The sequence below is a fragment of the Arvicanthis niloticus genome, chromosome 15, assembly GCF_011762505.2.
Source record: "Arvicanthis niloticus isolate mArvNil1 chromosome 15, mArvNil1.pat.X, whole genome shotgun sequence".
NCBI lineage: Eukaryota > Metazoa > Chordata > Mammalia > Rodentia > Muridae > Arvicanthis > Arvicanthis niloticus.
In genome coordinates, this window is record NC_047672.1 from 22,788,502 (window position 1) to 22,815,272 (window position 26,771).

The 26,771-nt window shown below is 37.6% G+C and overlaps 1 protein-coding gene across 1 annotated transcript in view; it reads right to left on the reverse strand.

The window, feature by feature from the left end:
* Positions 1–26,771, reverse strand: part of Mgam2 (maltase-glucoamylase 2 (putative)) — an 84,551-nt gene extending 57,780 nt beyond the window's left edge. The window contains exons 1-14 of the mRNA XM_076913484.1: positions 26,667–26,771; positions 19,247–19,352; positions 15,678–15,754; positions 13,256–13,379; positions 13,038–13,147; positions 12,574–12,728; positions 11,614–11,785; positions 10,518–10,617; positions 9,433–9,545; positions 7,314–7,439; positions 4,593–4,724; positions 4,399–4,497; positions 1,042–1,155; positions 199–286 (exon numbers count right to left, since the gene is read on the reverse strand). Of these exons, the coding sequence (XP_076769599.1) occupies positions 199–286; positions 1,042–1,155; positions 4,399–4,497; positions 4,593–4,724; positions 7,314–7,439; positions 9,433–9,545; positions 10,518–10,617; positions 11,614–11,785; positions 12,574–12,728; positions 13,038–13,147; positions 13,256–13,379; positions 15,678–15,754; positions 19,247–19,352 (1,516 nt within the window). The 5' untranslated portion in view covers positions 26,667–26,771. The remainder of the gene's footprint in view (positions 1–198; positions 287–1,041; positions 1,156–4,398; positions 4,498–4,592; positions 4,725–7,313; positions 7,440–9,432; positions 9,546–10,517; positions 10,618–11,613; positions 11,786–12,573; positions 12,729–13,037; positions 13,148–13,255; positions 13,380–15,677; positions 15,755–19,246; positions 19,353–26,666) is intronic.

Below are 26,771 nucleotides of genomic sequence, written 5' to 3' on the forward strand. Positions count from 1 at the left end.
ATAAATTCTTTAACAAGTTGCCCTTTGATGTAAAAAGAGATCTGAAGCCAATGAGTGCCATGTAGATTTTAGTGAGAGAGTGGTACAGATGTCTGGAGACTCATTGGATTGGGCAGCTAACTGCTTCTGGCCAGACTGAGTGTCACTGAAGTCACTTGAGTGTGTCCAGTTCCTGCATCAAAAGCAAACAGAACTTACTGGGAGTGAAGGGAGGAGAGTTCAAGTTGTTTGACTCGCACTTGTTATCGTTGGAGCCTTGTGAAAGTGTAGCTAGTTCATCCATTTCCTTCAGAGACAAAACACACAATATGAAAAATACATTAATATAAAGTGAGCTGGACAGGAAGAACTTATAACTAGAAATGAGGATATTCGGAACATCTCTTAGCTGCTTTCAGGATTTTAAATAACCTCTGCAGTTTTCCTTGGCCTCTGTTTCATTTTTATAAAAATAAGTAACTTGAGTTAAACTGCATTGAAGTTATTGTACAGTTCCAAATGACATTGAACATGTTTTAACTTTTATAAGTTTATTTAATCTACTAATTAAGATAAATAATTTCAAGGGCTGACCTTTGCCTTATAAACTACAAAGATTTTATTGCTGATGTTGCTGCTTGCATGTATTCTACAAACTAAGGACAGGATAATATTTTTCTCTTTTTACTTTCGTTGTCTTATATTCCACAGCAATGTGTTTTATTTTCACAATAAAAACCACAAAGGCCCCAGGATTACATCTTTATGAACTAATGTTATAAGCACACCAATTATCACTTTTAATGAAGCTATATTTTAAGTTTAAATTGAGTTAATAAAGAAAAATGGAATTCTTTGAAAAAGCAAAGGACTTTATCAAATGAAACAACCAGTTGGTAGCAAACATAGAATAAGAACATGGGGTTTTAGGAGCCTAATTTTCCAGGTATGTACTTGGCATGGAGTAAGAGAATCATACTATTATAGATCAGGGTCAACCTCCATATGAAATTTTGGCATGTCCATTTCCAGTGGGTATTTGCATCTTGGATGATAACTTACAATCCACACACCATCAAACTCCAGACTGTTGTAAAATTCAGTGACCTGCTGGGTCCACCATTTAATAGAGGCTGGATTGGTAAAGTCAGGAAAGACTGACTCTCCTGCATAACCCTGTAGAACAAAGAGCAAGGCAGTGCCAGTATATGTGATGGTTCCATTTGGTCATTGATTAGACACCATTATTTCTTTTGCCAGAAACCTCATACTGATTATTATTTAGAGTCAGATTTGTCATTCTGCCAGCAAACTCCAATCAATAAAATACATACAAGGATCCTGAGGAGGAAAAGAATAAGAAAGCCCAACTGGTTAACTGAAAATCTACCATCTGTCCCTTTCTATTTAAAAGTGTAAACTTTCAGTATGTAAGGTCAGTTACAAGATGTGGGACAATGTCTTCTGTATGTGACTAGGAAGCTACCCCCATGAAATCCAAACAATATGGTTACCTAAACAAGACTAGAGCAATGGCAACAACAATTGACATATGAATATAGAGCAACTTCATAAAGCCCCACTCCTAGATGAAGAGTTATGACAATTAATCAATGGTTGATGGGAAAGGAAGAATCTGTCTTCCACCATGATGACCCCTTTAATATCCAATCCAAAGAGGTCATCACTAAACATTAGAAAAACACCAATTCAAATCAGCAGGTTGTATTATAATTGTATATGGATACATAGGTAATGAAAATAATTAAAAAAGAGGCCATGAATTTGAGGAGTAAGGAAGGACATGGGAGGTGTTGAAGGTTGGAGAAGGAGGTGGAGAATAATGTAAATATAGTCACTTGCTCATATAAAAATTCTCAAATAATAAATTTTTAAAAATTAAAATAAAATTCTGGAAAAAAAAGTTAAATAGTTCAAGAGGATGGCTATGTTTAATATATTGATAATTTAAAATCATATAAACCTGTTTTTAGTCCATTATAAATTGTATGTTGATTTGGTGTATAAATATTTTATAATGCTTGAATAAAATTATCCTTACTTCTATCAAAAGTTTTTAATGCTATCTCTATTTTTGTCTGCATCTGTCAAACAGTAGCTTTATGATCCACAAATTGCACAAAGGAATGTACATAGACAAATTATTAAAATTTTGGCTTACTGGAATATAAACAGTAGTATAACAATCTTGCTAATTTTCTCAATATTCTTATTGATTTGGAATTTGGGGTGATATTATACTCATACCATTTAATGATTACATTTATTAAGGTCCAAAGAATTTGTTTTCAAACTGTATTTCTTAACATTCTCATTCATGTAAAAAAAACCATTCTCATCACTTCTGACCCCTTCCCTCATTCATCTCCTTCGTGTCCCTGTCAACCCCCTCTCTTCCTTACAAGTCTATTTTCCATATTCATGTATAATTATTTTGTTTTGAGATCCAAAAGCTTTAATAAGAACCATTATAAAATTCAAATAATTCTCAATACAGAAGATACAAGTTCACAATTCCCTTTCTAAATATGGAGGGCTTTCAATTCTATTTTAGTTGATGGGTACCAAATAAGAACTAGAGGCAATTTTCACATCCCAGGGAATAAGTGGTTGTGAAACAGAATGCCAAACAGCTGAGAGAAAGCCAACATATTCTAATACAATCCATTTGCAACAATCCCCATCTTGCCTCTACTGCTATTACTGCTATTAGTGTTTTAGTACAAAGGATTATTCTTATTCGCTGGCCAATGGAACCTGTCATCTAATTAATTGTCTTAGTTATAAAAATACCGTATTCTAAGCCGAGAAGCACCTTAAGAAATGCTCAACATCCTTAATCGTCAGGGAAATGCAAATCAAAACAACCCTGAGATACCACCTCATACCAGGCAGAATGGCTAAGATCAAAAACTCAGGTGGTAGTAGATGCTGGTGAGAATGTGAAGAAAGAGGAACACTCCTTCATTGTTGGTGGGATTGCAAGCTGGTATAACCACTCTGGAAGTCTGGAGGTTCCTCAGAAAATAGGACATAGCATTACCCAAGGATCCAGCTATACACATGGGTGCTTTTATTTCTCTTTCTTTGTATGGTACTGATTTCAGTATCTTATAACATATCAAGAGTATAGGCATCTAGGTCAGGAGTAAAGATCAATGATGGCAGGCACAGCTTTTATGTTTCCATTACTGCAAAGAAAGCACCAGTATTTCATTTCCTTGATATTTTGTAAGGCCTAGCTGTTCGCATATGGACACATCCTTTATGAAGTACAATGTTTTTATTCACTGAAGAAACTTTTGTTTTGCCTAGTAATTATTATTAATATATTACTTATAAATCTGTACCAAATTCCAAACCCTATCTTCAGATATGGTGAATTTCAAGATACATTTTTTATTTGTTTCCAGTTTAATTGCATTGAAATTTTAGAATGCTCAGTATAAACTTTTGTCATATAATAAATAAATAAATAATTAATTTTTTAAAAATACCATATTCTACTAAAATGGCTCACCCAGTGGGGATGAATTTTAGATAACCACAATTTTTATTTGACTGTAGCCATGATATTTACTAATACATTAAAATTGGTCTACCTGGTGGTTTAGAGATTCATAGCCATAAAGTAAACAGTGAAAGAGGAGGCTTGGTTTGGAGGACAAACTTTGCATAGCTTCATAGAGAATAAAAGCAACAAGGAAAACTAATTAGAGTGAACAAAGTCAATGAGAAAAGCTAAGTGAGCTGAGTGAAGGGCAATTTACAAGTCCCCAAAGATAGTTTTACAAAACAAACAATCCATGAACTGTAAATACTACAAAATGACATAAATTTCAGAGATTAAGTAGCAAGTTTTATAAATTTCACATAACTCAGTCATCTGGATTAATCTTATGTGTAATTGAGAAGGTTAGCTACATGATTCATTTGAAAGTACACAGTCTCACAAGTTCCTCTGTCCTAAAAATTAGTTCTTTGGTAGTTTACCCAGTGTTTGCAAGCTGATAGTATAGAGTCAAGCCTGGGCCGAGCTATGAGTCTTATATACAAAAAAAGAAGTATATTAATTGAATTAATCATGAATATCTTGCTACAGGACTGAAATTGGATTTAACATCTCAGAGAAGAGAAATTGAGAGGAAGTCATTCTCAAAGTAATTTTCTACTAATGATATTTTTCTTCTCTATTACCTGAAATATTAGTCAGTCTGGGGCTAGTTTTTATGTCCCTTAGAATTTTAAGAACTTTATTATCATTTCTATTAATTTAAAATAGAAAAACTACCAAAGTCATAAAAGTAGCAATATTGCTACTTGCCAATCACCTATCTTCACATAAAAAGTAAACTTTTACTCAAATTGTTGTATACACTGAACTTCTTGAGAAATTACCTTCCCAACAGCAAAGCCACTGGAGCTCATAATCCATACTCTGTTCTTGCTTCCATTCTTGTAGGTCTCATAGTTAAGATCATTGTTGATGCCAGGATTCTAATAAATAAGAAGAGTATAAATATTACTCTGTTAAGTGTCCTTTGCAACTTGAGAGAAAAAAATAAGGCACCAAGCTAATTGTCTGAACATACCAGAATAATTACATATTTCTGTCCATTTTCATGTAGCTCCTTAGCAAAATCTGAGAGCTTGGGGTAAGCCTGGTCATCAGTAGTGAAATCTTTACTTCCATTCATGTAGTCTATGTCCGAGTATTGTACATCCTGAAAGATAGTTCTGGGCATTGAGAACTTGGGAAATATTACTCTGTTAATTGAAGAGCTTTCAACTCTGATTCCTAATCATTAAAAGAGAAGCCACATGGCTTCATAGTCCTGGGATTTCTAAGCTTCTCTGGCTCCTGGAAATTAATAATCTCTCCACATAAAATTGGGTGCACCAAAAATAATAGAAGAGAAAGTGGGGAAGAGCCTTAAACACATGGGCGCAGGAGAAATTTCCTGAAGAGAACACCAACAGCTTATGCTCTAAGATCAAGAATCAACAAATGGGACCTCACAAAATTGCAAAGCTTCTGTAAGGCAAAGGACCCTGGCAACATGACAAAATGGCAACCAACAGATTGGGAAAAGATCTTTACCAAGCCTACATCCACTAGAGGGCTAATATCCAATATATACAAAGAACTCAAGAAGATAGACTCTAGAGAACTAAATAACCCTATTAAAAATGGGGTACATAGCCAAACAAATAATGCTGAACTGAGGAATACAGAATGGCTGAGAAGCACCTAAAGAGATATTTAACATCCTTAGTCATCGGGGAAATGCAAATCAAAACAACCCTGAGATTTCACCTCACAGCAATTAGAATGGCTAAGATCAAAAACTCAGGTGACAGCAGATGCTGGTGAGGATGTGGAGAAAGAGAACACTCCTCCATTGTTGGTGAGATTGCAATCTGGTACAACCACTCTGGAAATCAGTTTGGTGGTTCCTCGGAAATTGGGTACAGCATTACCTGAGGATCTAGTTACACCACTCCTGGGCATATACCCAGAAGATGCTCCAACATATAAAAAGGACACATGCTCCACTATGTTCATAACAACCTTATATATAATAGCCAGAAGCTGGAAAGAACCCAGATGCCCTTCAACAAAGGAATTGATACAGAAAATGTGGTACATTTACACAACGGAATACTACTCAGTTATTAAAAACAATGAATTCATGAAATTCTTAGGCAAATGGAAGGAGCTAGAAAATATCTTCCTGAGTGAGGTAACCCAATCACAAAAGAACACACATAGTATGTACTCGCTGATAAGTGGATATTAGCCCAAAAGCTCAGAATACCCAAGATGCAATTCACAGACCATATGAAGGTCAAGAAGAAGAAAGACCAAAGTATGAGTTGCTTCAATTACTCTTAGAAAGGGTAACAAAATACTCATGAGATTAAATACATAGACAAAGTGTGGAGCAGAGACTGGAAAAAAAAAGGCCATCTAAAGACTGTCCCACCTGGGGATCCATCCCATATACAGTCACCAAATCCAGACACTATTGTGGATGCCAAGAAGTGCATGCTGACAGGAGCCTGATATCACTGTCTCCTGAGAGGCTGTGCCAAAGCCTGACAAATACAGATGCTCTGATCAAAAGTGGTTAATTAGGTCCTAGGTGCCACACATAGTCATAGAGAGGAAGCTGCCAAGCAGGAAAGAAGTGCTCATTTGCTCCTGACCTGGTAGTACCAGCAGACACCGAGGAAGACAGTCAAGTAGAGTCACAAGATTGATGCATGCAAATTGGCCCTTCTTGCTTAGTAGTATGCTCCTGGAAAAGGGGGACCTTATATTTTCTCATTCATAAAAGAGTGATAAATAGGAGCTAGCCATGACTGTGAATGCCATTCTAGACTAATATAAGTACATAAAACTTTGTTCTAATTCTTCCTGGAATTGAGTGTTTTCAGATAGTATACATGGAGAATATAAAATTAAACACAAATATTTTCCCCTTATTACAAAACAATATGATGGGACTATTTCTTCCAAGAAAATCTGATGTTTTTATCTGCCAGCTTGGGTTCTCTGAGATCAATCTAGTCATTTCTACCTATATAGCCTGTGTCAAATGCTATATATATATATATATATATATATATATATATATATATATATATATATATATATATATATATATCTGCAAAAGTTCTGAAGCATGAAGTTAGTCCTGAAGGAATTCTGACAACTTTATTGACCAGGTGAGGAGTTTATTAGACATTAGACACTTGGAGTTATCTTTTGATTTACAGAAGAACTTTGAACACCATAAATACTTTGCAACTGTGGAGATTCAGCATTAATCTGGAAAGAGTTTTGCAAGGTCACTGTGAAACTAGCTTACTGCAAATCATTAACATATTCAGTACTTGCTGTTTAAATCACCATGTGTTAATTTGACTCATAAAATTACCACTAAATTTGATGGTATCTGTGCTCAGAAATAGTGCATTACATGACTTATGTAAAGTATTTCTCACCCCAAACTTCCCAAGGTAAGGTGTAAAATCCTTACTTTTAAAAGATAGAAGCCACAATATTAACTATACCTAACATTGCATGGGGAATATGAAGAGATAGGACTAAAATTCTAGTCCTTTACCTCTATGAATGATGCCATTTACATGGGCATATAAATAATTCAGTATGTTAAGATCTGACACTGTGTGTTCCTCTGTCAATCTATCATTTTACCTATTTTTTTCTTCTTAATTGAATGGAATGCAAAGAAAAAGGAATTAATGAAACCTTATCTACCCCAATAAGAAAAGCTTCAGCTTACATATGGGATCTCAGCATCACGGGTTCTCTGTACAACCTGTCTCAGCCCATCAATGCCACCATAATCCCTGCGGCTGAGCTGAAAACCTAGACTCCAATAGGAAGGCAAGAATGGTCGACCAACAACCTGTGAAGAGAGATAAAATAGCAACTGAACTTTTAGAGCAAACACTGATGAACATTGCAGCATCAAGTCCATCTGAATCGTTTATTCCTTTTTGTTTCTGCAAAGTCCTCAGGTCTAAAATTTTCAGAAACAAAGTGAATCTCCTGTTGCAAAACTCCAAAGCTCAAGTCTTTCATCACTTAAAATATCTAAATGTATCCCAATAGTCACAACAGTAGTAAAAAGGATTTTCAAAATATTTTGGCCTTAACGTCATGCTATGGCAGTAGATCTCACCGTGTGGGTTTTGCTCCTTTGTGGGGTTGAATATCAGACATCCTGCATTTCAGATGTTTGCATTATGATTCCCAACAGTAGCAAAATTGCAATTATGAAGGAGCAATAAAATAATTTTATGGTCACCACAGCATGAGGAATTATATTAAAAGATCACAGCATTAGGAAGATTGAGAACCATTTCCTCTGGGAAAGGAAATGGGCTGGAGACATCGTTCAGTTGGTTGAATGGTTGCCTAGCACCCAAGAGAATTTGGGTTGAATTCCCAATAGTTAATAAAAATTGGAGGATAGGAAAAACAGCCATTCTTCTGGCTGGCTAGAAGGTAGTGTCATAATTTATTTTCGTGTTACTTTGATAAAATATCCCATTAAAAGCAGCTTAAGGAGGATGAGTTCTTATCCTGTGGAAGGTACAGTCCATCATGGTAGGGAAGTCAAAGTAGCAGAAGGTTGAAGCATCATATTGCATCCACAGGTAAGGGAGACAGAGTGGGAGGGGTGGAGGAAGCAATGAATGCTTTCTAATGCTTTCATTGCTCTCTCCATTTTATAACCTGCCTAAGAAATAACCTCACCTGCTGTCAAGATAGGTTTTGGAATATAATTAATGTAATCAAATAGTTCTCTATAGGCCTGTCCACGGACCCATCTAGATAATTCTAGGTTCTGTCAACTTGATCATTAACACTAATCTTCACAGTTGGTGTTTTGTTTTGCTGTTTGGTAGTGGTGCTGAGAAAAGAGACCAGAGTTTCATGTATGGCAAGTACTCTATCACTAAGCCATATATTTATTCATTCAATAATATCTCAATGTTTGCAGTGTAATAAGTCCTCCCATAGACATTGAGCCTATGACACAAAGCAAACAGTATTCCTGTCTTCACAGAACTTAAATAAATACAACTCATATAGCTGCAGATGGTGGTGTTTGTTAGTGGTGGAAGAGTAAGAACTGATGAGACACATGAATGATGGGTAAGGAAATACTGTGTGCTTGAAGTATTAAAAAAAATTCCAAGTACTTCAAGCCAACACTGTGAGAAGACTAGAACCATGTCCCACATTTTTCTAAGGGGCCCTGTCCTCCTGATCAAATGCTTTCTCCCATGCTACTTAATCCCATACAATTTGGACCTCGTCTGCTACCTTTAATACAAAATGCTTCTGGTTATGATCAACTGGGACTATGTTTTGTTTTATTTAATTTTAGATTCATTGGGATTTAGAAGCATCTTTAATAACCTTTATGTCACCTTGAAGGAGTCAGCTAACAACTCTTTGTCTGTGGATGCTTCTTTAAAGTAAGATTAGACTAAAAGATGTCTAGGTTTTTTTCTATCCTACATTTTGAATAAGATATAAGAAGGATTTGTCTCATGTAATTCCTTCTTGTTTGTTTATTTATTGGCTGCTTAAATGAACTTTGCTGATTTGTGGCCTTGGGTCTTTGGAATGATTGATTTTAGCCAGAGGAACAATAGGAAGTAGACAATGGGCATGCGTGGGGAGCAGAATTAAACTTCCTTTTGCATTTCTCAAGGCTTCCTGGATGGTGCCTACAGTGATGCAGAAAACATCCAGTCAATTCCTTAAAGAAAAAAAAATGATGAAATACTTACAAGCTCAGCATTTGCATCCATCAGTCTTGTTAACTTAAAACAAATAGAGAAGAAAATAACAGCAACCCCACAGTAAAGAGGGCAGAGCCATACCTCCAGGTACTCCTGAACAACTTGCTCTGGTGTGTTTCCCAGGAAGATGTAAAAGTCAAGAATGCCCCCAGTTGTGCGGTAAGTAATGGCAGGAGCAGGCTGAAGTGTGGCCTCTGGGAGGATGAAAACATGGTTAGAACCCTCTGGAAATGCAAATCTCTCTGAAACAAGAATAGCTGAGTTGTCCCAAACTCTGCTTCATTTGCCAAGGAAACTGAATCACATACACTTGTTTTATGTAAACTCTGTTAATTTCAAGAAGATACCCATCAAAAGTGGAATTTTATCTTGTTTCATGTTGTTTGTGAGGAAAAAAAAAGAGCAAATTTTATTATTTCTGGCAACATTAAAAGAAATTTCTATGATTTGTGAGTGGTTTAATCCAACAGAAAATAATTAGGAAACTTATTAGATGAATTTGACTACAGTTTATACACACATACATGCGCACACACGCACATACACAGGCACACACATACAGAGTTACATTTTTTAAATAAATAATGTATCGTAGCACACCATTACTTAGAAGCTGCAGGAAGATGACTATGGGAAGGTGCTGTGAGATTCAGTGGACCAATACAGCCTGCTGCTTACTGGCAGACAGCATGATGCATGTAGGAGTCTACAGCTATCTTTGGAGTGTTCACACCAAGAAATCTTATTATCCATAAAACATTAAAAGAAACATTCCATCAGAGGAAGTCCATAAAGTAGTTTGCAGTCAAGTGTTTCTAAGCCTGAGCTGGATTTCTAAACAGGTTAAATTGTTCTCAGATTCCAGTTTCAGTGGGAAACACTATCCATGCAACCTGTGACTATTAAGTAAGGTCCCACAATAAAAGTAATTCTGGATGTTCTCTCTTGGAAGGCTGTTCTTTACTGAAGAGAAAATAGCGTGTGAGTGTATCTGGGGGAGAGGGGCACTGAGGTGAGTGCTAAGAGAAGTGGAGGAAGGGAAACTATGTTTGGGATGTATGATAGGAGAGAAGAATCTATTTTCAGGGAAAAGGGGAATTCTTAAAAATAAAAACAGCATATCTAAATCTAGTTCTATCCGGAGAAGATAAAAATATACTTCCTACCCATGGCATTGCTGTTCATCAGAAAAACTCCAAAAGAAGCCCCACTGGTATCTTCCAGACACAAGAAGAATGTGTGTGCTCCATACAGATTAATCATGCCCTGCCAATAAGAAAGGAAATACAGATGTAACAGGATTATGTGCTAAGAATATTTATCCTACAAATTATGGTGGGATGCACAGTTATTTTTAGGACAGCCTATGCTACGTAATGAGTTCCCTGCCAGCTTGATTGGCACAGGCTCTGTCTCTCATAAGCAAGCAAATGTGATTCACAGAACAAAAATATGTCATACATGTTCAATATTTAATTGAATCTTGTACCAAAATGGTATTGTCATAGTAAATGAAGAAACACAATATGGTATATGTATTTAGTGGAATACTATTCAGAAAGGGTATATTGCAGTAAGGCAGCTTAAAATGTTAACACAAACTGGAAGAACACCCAATGCTACTGTCTTTGAAATGTTCTGACATAAACTACAAGAAAAGTTGAAGAAGAACTTTATAACTACACACTCCACTAATGACCTCAGATTGATATTCTTCTCTAAATATTAATTCTCTGAATTATTAAAGCCAGAAAGCATCATTTTACAAAATTATTTCTTCTTTTTGTGACACTGGTTTGGAATCCAGAACCTCACAAACACTAAGCAATACAAAGTTTCTTGTACTAACTTCCTCAATCCTCTTTGTGTTTTTGTTTTGAGACAGGCTCTTACTAACTAGCCCAGGCTGGCCTTCAACTTTCTCTGTAGGTCAGGACAGCCTTTAAGTTGCAATCTCTTGTTCAGTCTCCTTGGTAACCAACCATGATTATGGGCTTGTACTAAGAGGGCTGGATATTTTTCAATTATTATTTTATTTATTTTTTGCAATCATTAAATTATATCTTCTAAGAAAGATGTTTTTAAATTCTACATTTCTGATTTGTGAATCTATGAAAGTCGATAGCAAGTTTTCTCAAAACAAATTCATGTAAATTGATAAAAATAAGACATAGCTGTATTTTTGTCAGCTACCTTTAGAAATGGATGGTGAGCATTCCTGGCTTTGAGCTATGAACAGTGGTGGGGTAGGTATAACCTCACCTCTGTGGGAGTGGTATCTCTGGTGAAGATGGGCCAGGTGTTCCAGCTCATGTTGTGGAGATACTGCTGATGCACATGCTCCCCGAGCCCATACACATTAGAGCTGGGCAATCGGAAAGAGAGCTGCAGGTATTGCTGGTCAAATTGGAGGGGCCCAATGCCAGTGTCCAGCCTAAACAATGAGAAGAGAATAAGCAACACACATGCACTCTGGCTCTGCAGAAAGCCATGCCTGCCTCCCATCATGCATTCGGAGTTGAGTGACCTCAGATTTTAGCAACAGTTTCTTTATGCCACCTCCAGAAGTGTTCCCATTGTGTGTATCACTAATTCTTTGAATTTAGAGGAACATCATAGGATAGAACTCTATCATCAAAGTTTTATGACTAGGGAAGAACAGAAGTGCAACTTTACATCCCCAGTTACTGCTGTGGATGCTAAGGGTTATCAGCACAACTCCCTAAGGAGTAAGGAGTACTGCCTTAGAGCACAGAGGTGATTGGAGACTTGCTAGTACCAGGATTTGAATGATGGGTTTACTGACATTTCTATTCATATTTTAAACCATGCAATTTGTGACATAGACTCAAATTGGTGCTGGGTGCTTAATGGTAAAACATTCTGAGGTAATGATACTTTGAAATGGTAAACAGTAAAGTTTCTGCTTGAGTATGGATGATAACTCAAAACAACGAAATTCCTTAACCTATAATATATGAGAACCATAAGCATGTGTGCACAGTAACTAAAAATGTATGAATGAAACTTAGTGAGTGGATTCACTATAGTTTCATACACAGCTTTACAGTCATAAAAGATTGCCTTTGCTCATTAGGAATGGTAAGTAGTTTCACATCTTTTTTCTGAAGTTCAAACCCATTTCCAAGTCACCCAGAGCACATCAGGATGGATTAGATGGGTCTCTGTATTCAAAGATAGGCGGAGTGTGAAGTAGCTCACAATACTCTTTTGTTGCTCTTCCTCAGTACTCGGATGCTGAAAGGCTTATTGGTGACCTCTACATCATAGCTCAAACTGGACTTCTCAGCAGTCCCATTCATGAGGTTGATGTTTTCATAAGGGACTTCATATCGTATCTCATTGAAATCAGTGATCTGCAAGAAGAAAGAGAATACAATTCCAAGTAAGACCATTCCTTGTCTATCTATGGATGGAAAATATTGCTTTTGTATCAATGGAAGATGAGAATGCTTCTACATCTTGGCCCTATAGATTTTGATTTCTGAGGTGAAATCACTTAAACATGTGTCAAATGTCCAGTAAAGTAACCTTGCCCATCTCCTCCAGCTTGCAGAAAGAAATGGAGGAGCCTTCTGTACATGCACCTTGCTTAGTACAGAGAGGAAGAGGGTAGGGCACCAGCTATCTCTAGAATTGTAGCCAGTGGTAACTTCCTCACCAACCTTAAAATGAAAACGATTGGATGTCTGGTATTCAGCTGTCAATAAGGCATCAGCGATATCATTTCCAAAAAGAGATGGGGATGACAATTTCTTCAACTGAGCAGTTAACCCTAAGGTGAGAGAATGTGAACAAGAGATAGTGTTAGCCTGCACTTCACAGATACCATGGCTGAACCACAAACAGTGGCTTCCTGGGGCCACATTAGAGCAAGGCTCACCTGTGCTTGAATTTGTAGGGACATTGGTGACTTCATAACCCCAGTTCCTAGGGAAGAAACATGCAGGGACTTTGGGATCTGCCACTGGCTTCCAGCAGCATTTTCGCTGCCATCGACATGCATCCTGTAACAATAGAGCAGAGCAACAGTCGTATAAAGAGTCACTTTCCTACTAATTTACAACCCATGTTATTCCAGGGAAGACTTGAGATGGGTCATAATTAAACTCATTCATGTCTTTATCATCAACTTATTCATACAGTTGTCATACAGTGTGATACAACACACATTCTGTACTTACCAGATAAGAAAGTGGTAGCACAGATAAAGAAGACTTAGTTTATGTCTCACTAAACTGACTGTTTAGTTGTAAATGAAGAGAATCAAAGTAGTAATGATAACAGATGAGTTGAAGGTTCCAGTAGAGTGTTCCCAGAGTAAGGGAAACACACATACCAATCATTTCTCCCAGGATGGTAATTTAGGTGGGATACAAAAGTATTCTAGGTAGGTGAAAGGTAAGTATGTTCTTAAGGCACAAGGGAGAGTTAGACAGGTGAGCGCCAGAATGATATTCTGGACAGAGAAAGCAGTGGTGCATGGCAGACAGGAAAAACCACAAAATTATTTTGCCATTGAGGAAGAGCAATGGGCAAGGCAGGATTAAGAGAAGGACTCAAGTTAAGCTCTTACATTGATTTTAGGGAGGAAATTTAGAAGTAAAAGGAAAACAGGAATGGGACTTCCTCATTTCATTTTGTATACCCCTAGAATGTCTGATTTTTAAAAAATGCATCTGGTAGAGGTTCTACTGTAAAGATAATGTCAAAATCTTGCTTATTTTCATGCATTATTGACAAGAGTTTTAGATGGCAATAATTGGTGCAATTGCTCTAAAAGGACAGAATGATTTTTGTGACTAAAATATTTATGGAGAAAATCTTAGCATTATTGCTATACAGTCTTTTAAAATATGTATTTATCTCCACATACTAAAGAAACAGTCCCTGACTTGCTCTTTTAACTTAACAAACAATGTGCTATTAGAAGAGAAGGACTTTGGGTGTCCCCATTGCTTCTGGGGAAGACGCTGAGAACCTTGACTACCTCTAAAACTGAGAAATACAAAGCCTCAAAGGTCAGTTTCACTGCTGTAAATTATGTCAAAGTCTACAGACCTGTATAAAGAACAATCAACACCCAGATAAACATCATCTTTGTGTATACAGTCTGCTCTAACATTTTGATTCAGTCCCAGAAACCAAAGGTCAAATCTTGGGACAATTAATTACCAGCTTCAAACTCTATATCTCTTTCATACACTGCTTCTCCATATTTCTTCTCCTGTTTTCCATCTCAGTTCTCACTTCCCTGGTACAGGTGTTCTAAACTCATGTCTGAACTATTGGTGTTGACTCCCAACCAAGATCCTTGCTTTGTTCCCCTATAATACTATGCAACAGTGAGAAAATACAAAGAATTGTATTTACAATAAAATATAAAATACCCAGAAAGAACTTTACACACAATAGAACTTTAAATAAAACGCATAATAAGAACAACACAAGTGGGCAGTGGTGGCACATGCCTTTAATCCCAGCACTTGGGAGACAGAAGCAGGCAGATTTCTGAGTTCAAGACCAGCCTGATCTACACAGTGAGTTCCAGGACAGCCAGGACTATACAGAGAAACCCTGTCTCAAGAAAAAAACAAACAAACAAAAATTCAAAACAAGAACAACACAATATGCATTATTTAGAAACTTTTTATTTTTATAATAAGAAAATATACTGAAGCATCAAGTCTTGAAACCTAAAATTTAATACATTCCTAATTCCTACTAAAATATAACAATGCTGGATTTAGAATGCCAAATATATGGCACAAAATGAAATCTAAATACATGCCACTTTTAGGGTATAAGTTACACAAGTCACAATAAGACAAGGTTCAAATATTTGATATTCTCATGAACATCACCCCGGGGGTGAGGAGATCTAGTCTTTCCCATGTGTCTATTGGGACCTCATTTGCTATTCAACTCAAGAAGACTCTTCTTACAAGAAGTAATGTAAGTACTTCAAGTGACTTAGTCATCTATACTTGCTTGATGGCTCACCTCTAGAGGAGCAGTGGGTTAGTCCACAAGCATTTAACCTCTCTAAGGTCAACTCACACCTAGAAATGGCTCCAGGATTGCTAACATCCTTCTACTCTGGACGTTGGAACTTGACTGCAACTCCACCTCATTTTCTAGTCTGTTTCCTGCACTTCCATAGCACAGCTTGTTATTGTATTTATCATCAAGCCAAGAACTTTATAGAATCATAACACACTTCACCACTTCTTCCTTCCTAACTAACATACTCATGTATTTGATATAAAACCCAGAAAGCTACCAAACAGAACCCCATAGCTGACCTCTGTCACCACCTGGCCCGGTGCACAGTCTATCCTTTCTGACTCAGAGATGTCTGGACATTCAGGAGTAAATGAACCTGTAAAGAAAGTAAAGACCAGAGTTGGTACTTGTGGTTTAATCACAGCTACAGATGCTAGGTCTAATCTCTAACCAAATCACTGGCTGTTGGTGCCAATATTTGTGTGTGATGTTCTCTACTTCTTCAAATGTTTAATCACATTTAAAAACAAAACAAACAAACAAACAAAAAACCACCTTGTTTTTTTCCCATGAGACTCGAGCAGAGTCACACGGGATTAGAACCAGGAGAGCAGGGCGAGGTCTGCCCTCTGGCAGCCCTGCGCCACCGCTCATTCACTAAAAAAAAAAAAATTAATTGACTTTTTAAGACCCTTCTCTTCCTAGTGTGTTGTGTCATTCAGGCTTAATATGAGGGGACTAGTCTTATTACAACTTGATACGTCATGCTTGATTGATATCTCTAGGTAGCATGCCCTTTTCCAAAGGATAGATAGCTATATAGCTTCATAGCTAAAAAATAAAACTTTGCCTGGCATGGAATTTTTAATGCACTTCCTTGTATCACTGTTTCATTCTCTTCGATGGCTAAATCATATTCCATTATGCAAACACAGAGCAGTTGATGAATATTTGTGTTGATTCTACCATGTGACTTAGATGTAATTCTCTCTTGCAGCAGTTTCTGTGTGGATGTGTGTTTTCAGTTCTCTGCAAATGTGGCTGCAGCCTTTTATTTTCCTCTTGGAACTATATGGAGATTCCAGTTCCTCTGCGAACTTAAGACCACTAGCTATATATGTTTACTATAGACAACTATAAATCAGAAGCTTTTGTCTCCAAATAATTACTGATGATAAATATGTCTTCTAGAATTACAGTCATTTGAAGCTCTCTTGAGGAGAAAGGTCTAATTACATTTTTTGTTTATTGAAAATTTGGTTTTCTTGTTTCTGGGTCATACTTTTTTTTTTACATGACTATTATTCTTTGAGAATTTTATATAGTGCATTTTTATCCTTTTACCTTACAAACCCCTCCGATATCTACCATTTTCACTCTCTTCCCTATCCACGCAACTTTGAGGGTTTTCTTTTTTGCATTAAGATCAGTTTTGTTGCCCAACTACTCTTAGACTGGGTCCTGCCCCAGCGTATTCTTGCTTTACATTTATCAAGTTAATCGAACCTTCCCCTACATAACAGTGATGGAAGCATGGAAGAATCAGAGGCTTCATGAGTTATCCAAGCCAGAATTTCACCCAGTTCCAGGTATCAGTTACTGTGTGTTTAACAGGGACTCCTCAGTGACTTGGTTTATTGTTTTCAGTCTTTTTAAAGACTCTATATCTCTTTACTGTTCTCTCTCTCTCTCTCTCTCTCTCTCTCTCTCTCTGTGTGTGTGTGTGTGTGTGTGTGTGTGTCTGTGTGTCTGTGTGTCTGTGTGTGTGTGTGTGTCTGTGTGTGTCTGTGTGTATGTGTCTATGTGTCTGTGTGTGTCTGTGTGTATGTGTCTGTGTGTTCTGTGTGTGTGGGTCTGTCTGTGTGTGTGTGTCTGTGTGTGTGAGAGAGAGAGAGACAAACAGACAGACAGACAGAGAGATAAGGCAGTTAAAACTGTTAAAAAATGGATTAATGATTTATTTAAACATGGAATCTGAAACTATGAAAACCTTGGAAGAAAATATAGAGATAACATCATATTTCACTTTGCAAAGAGCACAGACAACAAAAGCAAAATTAGACAAATGGGACTGTACAAAATTAAAAATCTTCTAAGTAGTAGAAACAACAACATATTGAAAGCAAGAGTCTGCATGTATATATAAGTCCTATGCCTGATAAGGGGTTAGTTTCCAAAGTCTGTAAGGAACCCTCAAAATGACTAACTTGATTTAAAATTGAACTAAAGACACTGATATGTATTTCTCCAAAGAAAACCCACTAATGGTCAACAGGTTCGAAGAGTTACTGAACATCACTGATCACCAGGGAATTGAAAAATCAAATCCATTGTATCATCAAAGCAAAGGTGCCATCTCACATCCATTCAGATGGCAATGGCCAAAGAAAAGATCACTGTTGGTGAGGATTGAAAATGTTGGATCCTTCTGCACTACTGATAAAGAATTAAGAAATGAAACTACCACATGATCCTCTAATACCATTTCTGAGTAGTTGGAAATCTAGATCTTGACGAAATATTGCCCTTGCACAATAGCTGTGGCCCTATGCACAGTGACTAAGATGATAAAGCATCCTCAATGCCCACTGAAGGCTGAGTTGACAAAGAATTTGTGCATTATAAACAGTGAAATATATGCAGTCTTAGGGGAAAGAAAGAAGTCCTGTAACATGTAACATTTCTATTTCTCTAACCATGGGTACACAGCTTCAAAAAATATTAGAGAAAAGTCAATTGTGTAAAAATAGGTGAAGCAATAACAAGGATGGATCAGAGTATGTTTTAACATGAATGAGCATTTGAAGCTTAACTTTATGCTAAATAAAAGAAGAGACACTCACATCCAACTAGGTGGGAATCTCTTTTGTTGTTTAAAATGTCATAGGGAAGAAGTAGGAGTGGGCTCAAAATATACTCCACAAGGACCTCCCAACAACCTTTGAAAATTACATTTTCCTAGAAAGTGATGTCATATTCAATATTGAGAGAGAAGTAAGACTGTGCACACACAGGATCCTGCTATCAGGACAGTTAATCATCATATGTCTAGTCTACAGTACTGAAGAACATTATTAAACAGAATCTCCAAATTCAAATTTAATTAACATAGATTATATTTTATGTTATTATAGTTGCTTATTTTTTTGGACATAGATATTACAACCCAGACTAGCCTGTAACTCACTACTATTTAACCAGGGTAGAAAATTTTATGCCACTTCACCTACTTCAGCTTCCCAAGAGAAACAATTTTTAGATTATATATGATATTATAGGTGCTATTTTATTATTTAAAGTAGGACATTTCTAGTGATGAGAAGTTACTCTGATGCTTCTCTGTGTAGATGCCTGCCAGAGTGTGTGAGTGGGAAAGAGAGAGGAAGGGAAAGGGAGGGGGACACTTCCAAAGGCATCCGTGAAGAAATCACAGCTGTTCCAGCCTTGAGATGGGTTAGAAGCTAACGTTAATTAATCCACAAAGGCTGTCTTCATTAGCCTTCCACTTCCCCTGGGTTAATGTCCACCTCTATAGTGATAGAGTTGGCACTGTTGCCGTAACTGTTTTTTCTTATCAAGAGCTCCATTACTTACGACTCTACAAAGCTAAGCAGGATCTAGTAAGCCTAATTTTGCATTCTATTGAAACTGCATCATATGAGGCTCAGAGCGCCCCAAATAGCACTTACATCCAAAGTTTAGTTGCAGAAAAAGAACACTTATCTTGGAGAACGATTTAAATTAATCATGGAGATGGATTTTGAATGGCTTGATGTAGTGAGATGAATGAATAAAATGTTAACTCTGGAATCCAGAGGGGACTTTCTTTTGCCCATCCTTGGAGCACAACACCCACCATCACCCTTACCTGGTGGGCTCTCTAGCATGAGAAGCAACAAAAGGATATCTACTGCCAGTACAACCACATTGAAAATGATCAGGAGGACTTCCAATACACTGAGCTTCCTCGCCATCTAGATGGAAACAGAAAACCAAATGAAAGTAAACCACAGAGCCCCGAAAGCCAGTGAGAGTAGACATTGTAATTGAATAGTCAACATGTGAGGCTGGAGACATGACTTGGTCAGTAGTGTTTGGTTCAAAACACAAGGCCCTAAGTTTTGAACCCCAGTTGGCATGCTAGAGATGCAGAGACAAAAAGATTTTGAGGACTGAGATTTGACCAGTCTACCCAATCCTTGAGCTCTGGGTTTGATAAAAGAATCTCTTTTTAAAAAGTAAATTGATACCTAGTGTTGGTTTCTGGCCTCTACATATACATGTTCACACATATATGTACACCAGCATTCATATATTCACATATACTACACAGATGCACACATAATTAAAGACACATACACAACTTGCCTACATAACAGATTTGATCACCAGCTTGACTCTTTCCATAAACCAGAAATTTTTGCTTGTACGAACAAATGTCTCCCGTGTGCATATGCGTAGGTCAAAAGACAACTGTAGTAATCAGTTCTCTGTTCTCAGTACTAACATTTTTATCTTGACCTTCACACTTGGCATGCATAGAAGGAAAAGAAGACACAACTAGAGAGAAAAGAATCAAGAAAGAATAATTCCAAATCTCTTTTCAAGGCCTGCAGTGCGGCGCTCAGGTGCACAACTGCTCAGAATCATTGAACTTGTAAGGATCTGATGATGTGAATAAACTTTATACTGATCTTAGCAGAATGCTTCTGTTTGTGTTCATGGGACACAAAAACATGTCCTTTTAGTGGCTCTCCATAAGCCTGAGGACCATGCTTTGGCCTAACTGTCAAAACATTTGCAGTGCTGGAGAATGTGTGAATTGGGAATTGAGGTACATGAGTTATTTTCCTGGTTTTCTAACAGAAGGATGGCTTTATCTTATTAGACCCGTGTCTCTTCATCTACAAAATACAAAGCATACTATGGGTTCTATCTCACATGTTTGCCCTAATTAGAGCAAGTTCAACATCACTATGCACCTGATGATTCCAGGGCCCCCTGCAACTCCAATCATGGTCTTCTACCACAGAATTTAGCAGTGTCGTGAATTGTTCCACTCTGGAAGTCCTAAACACTACCCAGCTATTATTCATAAGCTTATAATCTTTTCTTCTTTTATAATATTTTTAAATTATGCAATTAAAATATAATTACATAATGTACCCCTTTCTTTTGTATATGTGTGTGTATGTGATGTATTATGCATATACGAGTGTGTGCAGTAGACACCCCACTCATGTGCACACATGCTAAAGTGGGTAGCAGGTGTCTCCCTCTCTCTTTTGAGACAGGGTTACTTGCTGAACCTGAGATCACTGGTTTGGTTAGATGTATAGGCCAGCTAAGTCCTGGGAACCCACATGTCTACCAGCAGCTATCAGGGATGAAGCTACAGACAGCTGTGTACATTCCATCCCAGCTTTTATGTTTGTGCTTGGGTTCAAAACTTAGGTCTTCATTACCGTGCAGCAAGCAATTTGCTCAGTGAGACATCTCTCTAGCTCTTATGTCCTTTTTTTTTCCCCTCTCTTATTGCCTTACTTAAAGCTTCTTCAATTGTTATTTCCTTTGTGGGTTTCATAGAATGTTTTTTCACGTATGTTCTTTTAGTCATATGGTATTACTACAACTATCTGTTCTGAACACCAAGGTCGGATACAGACCCTACACATATGATAAATAAACACAGCTATACACACAATAGTTCTCTAGAACAGGAGCACCGTCATTCTCACACCCCACACCCATCAAAGGACTCAGTGGAGACCCTTCCACACTGAAGACTCTCAAATAGCAGTTCCATTGCCCTCATGTGCCTGTAATCTTCTGCAAAGACATTCATACAAATCATCAGTAACAGGAGAGACAGAGAAGGGCACAGCATATGACACCATCATCCTAAGTGCCATGGGAAGGAAATGTTCCCTGAGTGTCTGGAACCTCTGTGAAAATGCTGACCTCAGTGTCTTTGGGGCCAGACAAACGGCCAAACCCAACAGTGTCTTGGTTGTTCCCTGGGGCTGAGGAGTCTCTGAGAACACTATAAGGTAAGAATGTGGAAGAAACGGGCAGAACAGACTTTGCCTTCATTCTGAGAATAAGCCTATGTACTTTACATGAGCAAAATTTAACAACAGCAATATTTTGTTTTAAGAGTAAAGGAGGTAACGTAGACATAATTCAAGGCAATTGTCTCCTTTTAGAGGACTTTGGACAAGTCAGGATCTGGGGACAGAAAGATAGGACTTTGTATTTCCTCGAACTCTACTCAGTAAAGCAGTGCTGGTTTTCATGACCTTGTTAAAGTATGAGGAACCAATGTAAGCATATACTTTGCAGAGTCTACCTGCTCTTTGTTTCTAACCAAGGCTTCTGGGAAAAGCAGCAGCAAGGATCTGTGGTGCTCGATGTGATAAAGGCACAGGGCAGTTCAGAACCAACCATCAGTTCAGCCTCTGCATGTAGGCCTGGTACCCACAGAACACTCCTATCTGCCAATGCCTCAGCTCTGGAATTAAGCTGGTGAGTCTTAGCACCTCAATTCTAGCAAATGGCACTTGGAAAGTCACAAGATGGTAGTTAACCATCTTACCTCAGTATTTTGAGACTGTCTGCCAGATCCCTGACCCAGAGGCCTTGTAGAAAATTCCAGACTGGAAGCCCTTGCTTTCTATGAGGAGACAAGAAGTGATTTCTCTCTTCATAAAACCTGGCTTACTAGCCAAAATCAGAGGTCCATGTGTGGCCACAAAGGTGTATTTATTTCTCTCTAAAAATGTTCAATTTCTTTACAATAATACTTTCTGGTTTCCACAGCATGCCCAGAAAAATCAATTGTCATGACTTAACAGTAAACAGCTATTCAAATTTAGAACAATAAAAATTGAGCAAAGGCATAATTAGAGCTCAATTCAGTCTTTAAAACACTATCCATTACTTCTTTTTTTCTCCTTTTCCCTTCCCACTTGCTCCAACGCTGCTCGCTCTGGCCCATAGGTTTTTATGTTTTTATTTATTTATTATATGTAAGTACACTGTAGCTGTCTTCAGACATCCCAGAAGAGGGCATCAGATCTCATTATGGATGGTTGTGAGCCACCATGTAGTTGCTGGGATTTGAATTTATGACCTCCGGAAGAGCAGTCAGTGCTCTTAACAGCTGAACCATCTCACCAGCCCATAACTTGCTTCTTAAAGGTAATCCTTATTAATTAAAATGGTATAAAAGCAAAAAAAGGAGAGGGTATGGGAAAGGAGGTTCTAGGGAGGGTAAATGGGGAAAGGAGATGACATCTATATTGTAAATAAATAAAATATCCAATGGGGAAAAAAAACTCCTGTCTTTAGGGACAGTAAAGATGTGGTGAAAAAAAAGGTAATCTTTGTATTTGGGGAATTAAACCGTCCACTGGGAAAAGGCCACTACAGATAAGAACCTGCACGATCACTCCACAGTTGACCAACTTTTAGTAGTGCATAGCTCTAACTTTGGGGTTGACAACTGAACAGGGAAGACATCACAGGGTGGGATAGCTTTGAGAGTTTTTAGCCTGGCCTCACTTCCATTCACCCTGCTTTGTGCTTCCAATTATGAATGTGGCCGCTCAACTACCTGTTTTGGCCATCATGCCTGCTTGCTGCCCTGTCTCACAGCCATGATAGACTCTTAGGCTCCTTTTAGAATCACAAGCTCGAATGAATTCACCCTTCTTTCTGTTGCCTTGGTCATGGTATCTTATGACAGCAAAGGAAAAGGAACTAGAACATGCTCTGCATTCTTCCTTCTTTAAGGCACACAGACGTCTGTTCTCTGTTTCATTTCACCTGTCCTCTTGGAAACTGTTAGGTCTTACTGGTGACTGACCTGTGCCCCAGTATTTGTCGTATAATTTGCCATCTCTCCTTATCTCTTTACTGACTCTATACCCTAAAGCAAAGGATCCAAATCTTCATTTCTGTGTTGATATTTTGTTTGAACATAGATACTTTTAAGGCTCATCACTTCCCTCCAGAATATGCACCTGTGATGCACTGATGGCTTTCCCTCCTCCTCTCATTTTCAGAGTATCAATTAAAACTCAAATTCTTAAATTTAATCATAGTTAAATGATTAAACATATCTTATACTTAAATGATATCATTTCCACAAAAGAAAAGTAACTATATTATAGAAATTACCTCATCTCCTACCTCTCAAGGCAAGCAAGCTTTTCATTAAAAATTATGCCCAGTGAGTGAACTCTACCTTTCTCATTGTGTGGGAGATGATTTCCTCTTGTCTAAGCCTAATTCTTGCTTTTATTTTCTAGCTCTTATCATAACTGGGCTTCCCAAATATCCTCATTTTGTTGATTCTTTCTTTTCTTGCATTGTCAAGATCTTCTTCCAAAGCTGCTTATGCCATTCATGGTATAGCTCAAACCGTCCTAATGTGTCAATAACTCTGCTCTCCTGTAGCTCTCTTTTTCATTTCTGAGCTATCCTTCCAAAAAGGTAAATTCTGTGCTGTGGATGTAATTTGCTTTGCATACTCAAGGCTCTGAGTTCAGTCTGCAGCACAGCACTGATGAGCTAAATACCACAGGTTTATAATACCACCATTGAGGAGGTAGACACAGGAAGGTCAGAGAACAACAATACTACCATTGGGGAGGTAGACACAGGAAGGTCAGAGTACAAGGCTGTCCTCTACTAACTAGTAAATTTAAAGACATCCTGAGCTACTTTAAACTCTGTCTCCAGGCAGACAATAAGAACATAATTCCACACTATTCCACAGTGCCCTTCTTACTTCCTCATGTCTTGCTGGCACAGTTTGCATTTCCTCAATTCCACTGAATGTAATCTTACCAAGTCAACAGCATCTAAGTTACCAAATACATAGGCACAATCTTAACTGTCTCACAGTATCAAACCATTCTTTTCCCCTTGCTAAAGCATTCCATTTATTGATATGCTTAATGTTGTGTTTTCTACCTACACTCCTGAATTCTTTTCAGTTTTCTGTTAGTCTTCTATTTTATTAAAAGCTGCTATTCCTTGTAAGGTCACAGAGATTCCTTTTAAACCACTATACTCTCTTTGAACAATGCCCATCATTCATTTGACCCCATACAACACCTGATAATAATTCAACCTATATTTCTAACCTAAAGACCAAGGTTCATATGTTCAGTGATCTGTTAATATTTAAAAAGTCCCTAAGGTTCAACCAAAATCAACATGTTTAAACATAACACAATACTTTCTTTTAACCTACTCCCCAACTCCTACCAAACCAACCAATTAATAACTCATATAATAATAACTTGAATGAAAACTTTATATTTTCTTTACTTATCTTTAAAATTAATTTATTTCTAACAGTCAGTGTCCAGTTTAATTGAACTGCTTTTCCTGTAACTTTGAGTTGGATTCTCAGTGATCCAGCAATACAATCATTAAGATCCCCTATAGCCAAGTCTTAATGGTGGTCTAAACTATAAATGCACTAACCTCATGACCAAAGTCTTTGTGACTCTTCCTATACCCAGTTGCTCAGCCTCTTTCTTCCCCTGTGTTCTCAGGCAGTAAAACAGCACTTAGGCAATGATAATAAAAAAAAATCAATGTGAAAAAAGCCAACATTCACATTTAGTTTTTGTGTTAATTTTGCTTTTTTTCTTTGATGTCACATTTTCCTTCACTCCTGTCCTTTAGGACAATTCTATTAACAGCTATACAAATATTTTCATAGAAGTAGGTAATTCAACTTTTAATTGAGATGACATTTAAGTTAGTATGTAACAGTTCAAGAAAAGAAAGAAGAATGAGGGAAAATAACAAACAAATTATTTGCCAAATGGAGTTTAGGGAAAAACTTTAGCTTTCAGAGAAACCAAGGCTGAGGAAATGAATTTGAAAGAGTTAACTATTCTTAGTAACCTAAACCCATTGTTTGACTATCTGCTACTAAATTATTGAAAAGGTTTACTCTTCATTACATGGGAATTGTATTAGACTAGGGTTGTAGCTGAGCCACCAAAGCACTTGACTCTCAAGCAGGTGGACAAGAGTCCAGATCCCCAGAACACAGTAAAAGCCAGGTTGACATGCTGGCTGCTCTCCTATGATTCCATCATGGAAATGAAGTGATCCACAGAGCAAGCTGGCTAGCCAGACTACCTATATAGACAAATTCTGAGTTTGACAGAAAGATCCTGCCTCTAGTGAATAAGAAAACTGAGTACATAAAAAAGTTTTCTAATACCAGCCTTGGGCATCTACATGTAAGCAGGAGCACAAGTGCATGCATGCACACATTACATGTGCAGTCACATACATGCAAGCATGAACACACACACACACACTCCAAACACCAGTAAAAATAGAGAAAAAAATTATCATTATACTATCATAAAATCTATGCAATAGATAAAGCAGGCAATCAATCATGATTCCTGTTTAATAAAAAAATGAGGAATTTCTTTCTAAACATGCTTAGAAGTTAAACTGAGGCAAGTACTGAGAGCCACTGCTTCTTCATATAGTAGTTGAATACTTTGTCCACATCACCCAAACTACAGATTTTTAAGGCAAATAAAAAGAGGGATTTAAGGGCGAGAAAAGTCTGACACACCACCAACACTCATAATTCCCGACTTCGTTTCTTAAGCACACAGCTCGTGGGCAACATCAAGACAAACACACGGGCCGTTGACTAGCATTTCTCCAAGTACTATTTCTCTTCCTAGGGGGAATTTTGTTTCCAGCCTCTACAAAATAGAAGCAGGTACCATTTCAAGCTCTCCTTAATCTTCCTGAAAGCCAAGATTCTACAGGGTAGCTCAGAAAATTTGGGTATCCTATCATCACCCTGACATAAATGCTATTGTCATCTAGGCATAGGGGGACATAAAGGGATTCACAGAGGCAAAAATTCATCCTTAATTAAAAGTCCTTAAACTGTAATACATTCACCTTCCTCAGAATCCCTGCCACCCTTGGCTGACTTCCACAAGTTGTTTGCTCTTCCCATAGTAAGAGGGACAGCTTACATTAGACCTTTGCCTACGCATACACATATCACAGACAACAGAATGCACACACATACACATACACACAGCATACAGTCATATACACTATCTCTCCATCCTATAACTCCCCCCCCCCCTGTTTTTCATCTTCTATGAAGAGAAGAAAATACAAGGGCCAGTAAGAAACTGTGACTATCTAAATAACTTAACACAGCAGGAGCAAAAAAAATTTACAAAAAATAAAGAATCCCATGTGCTCCAAGTACTTACCTCATCAGCGTCTTGTCGTTTTCTTTGCAGTGTCTATTCCTCCGTGACTCATATGGAGCACTGAGCAAAGGTGACAAGGCTAATAGAGCCAACTTCTGCCACAAT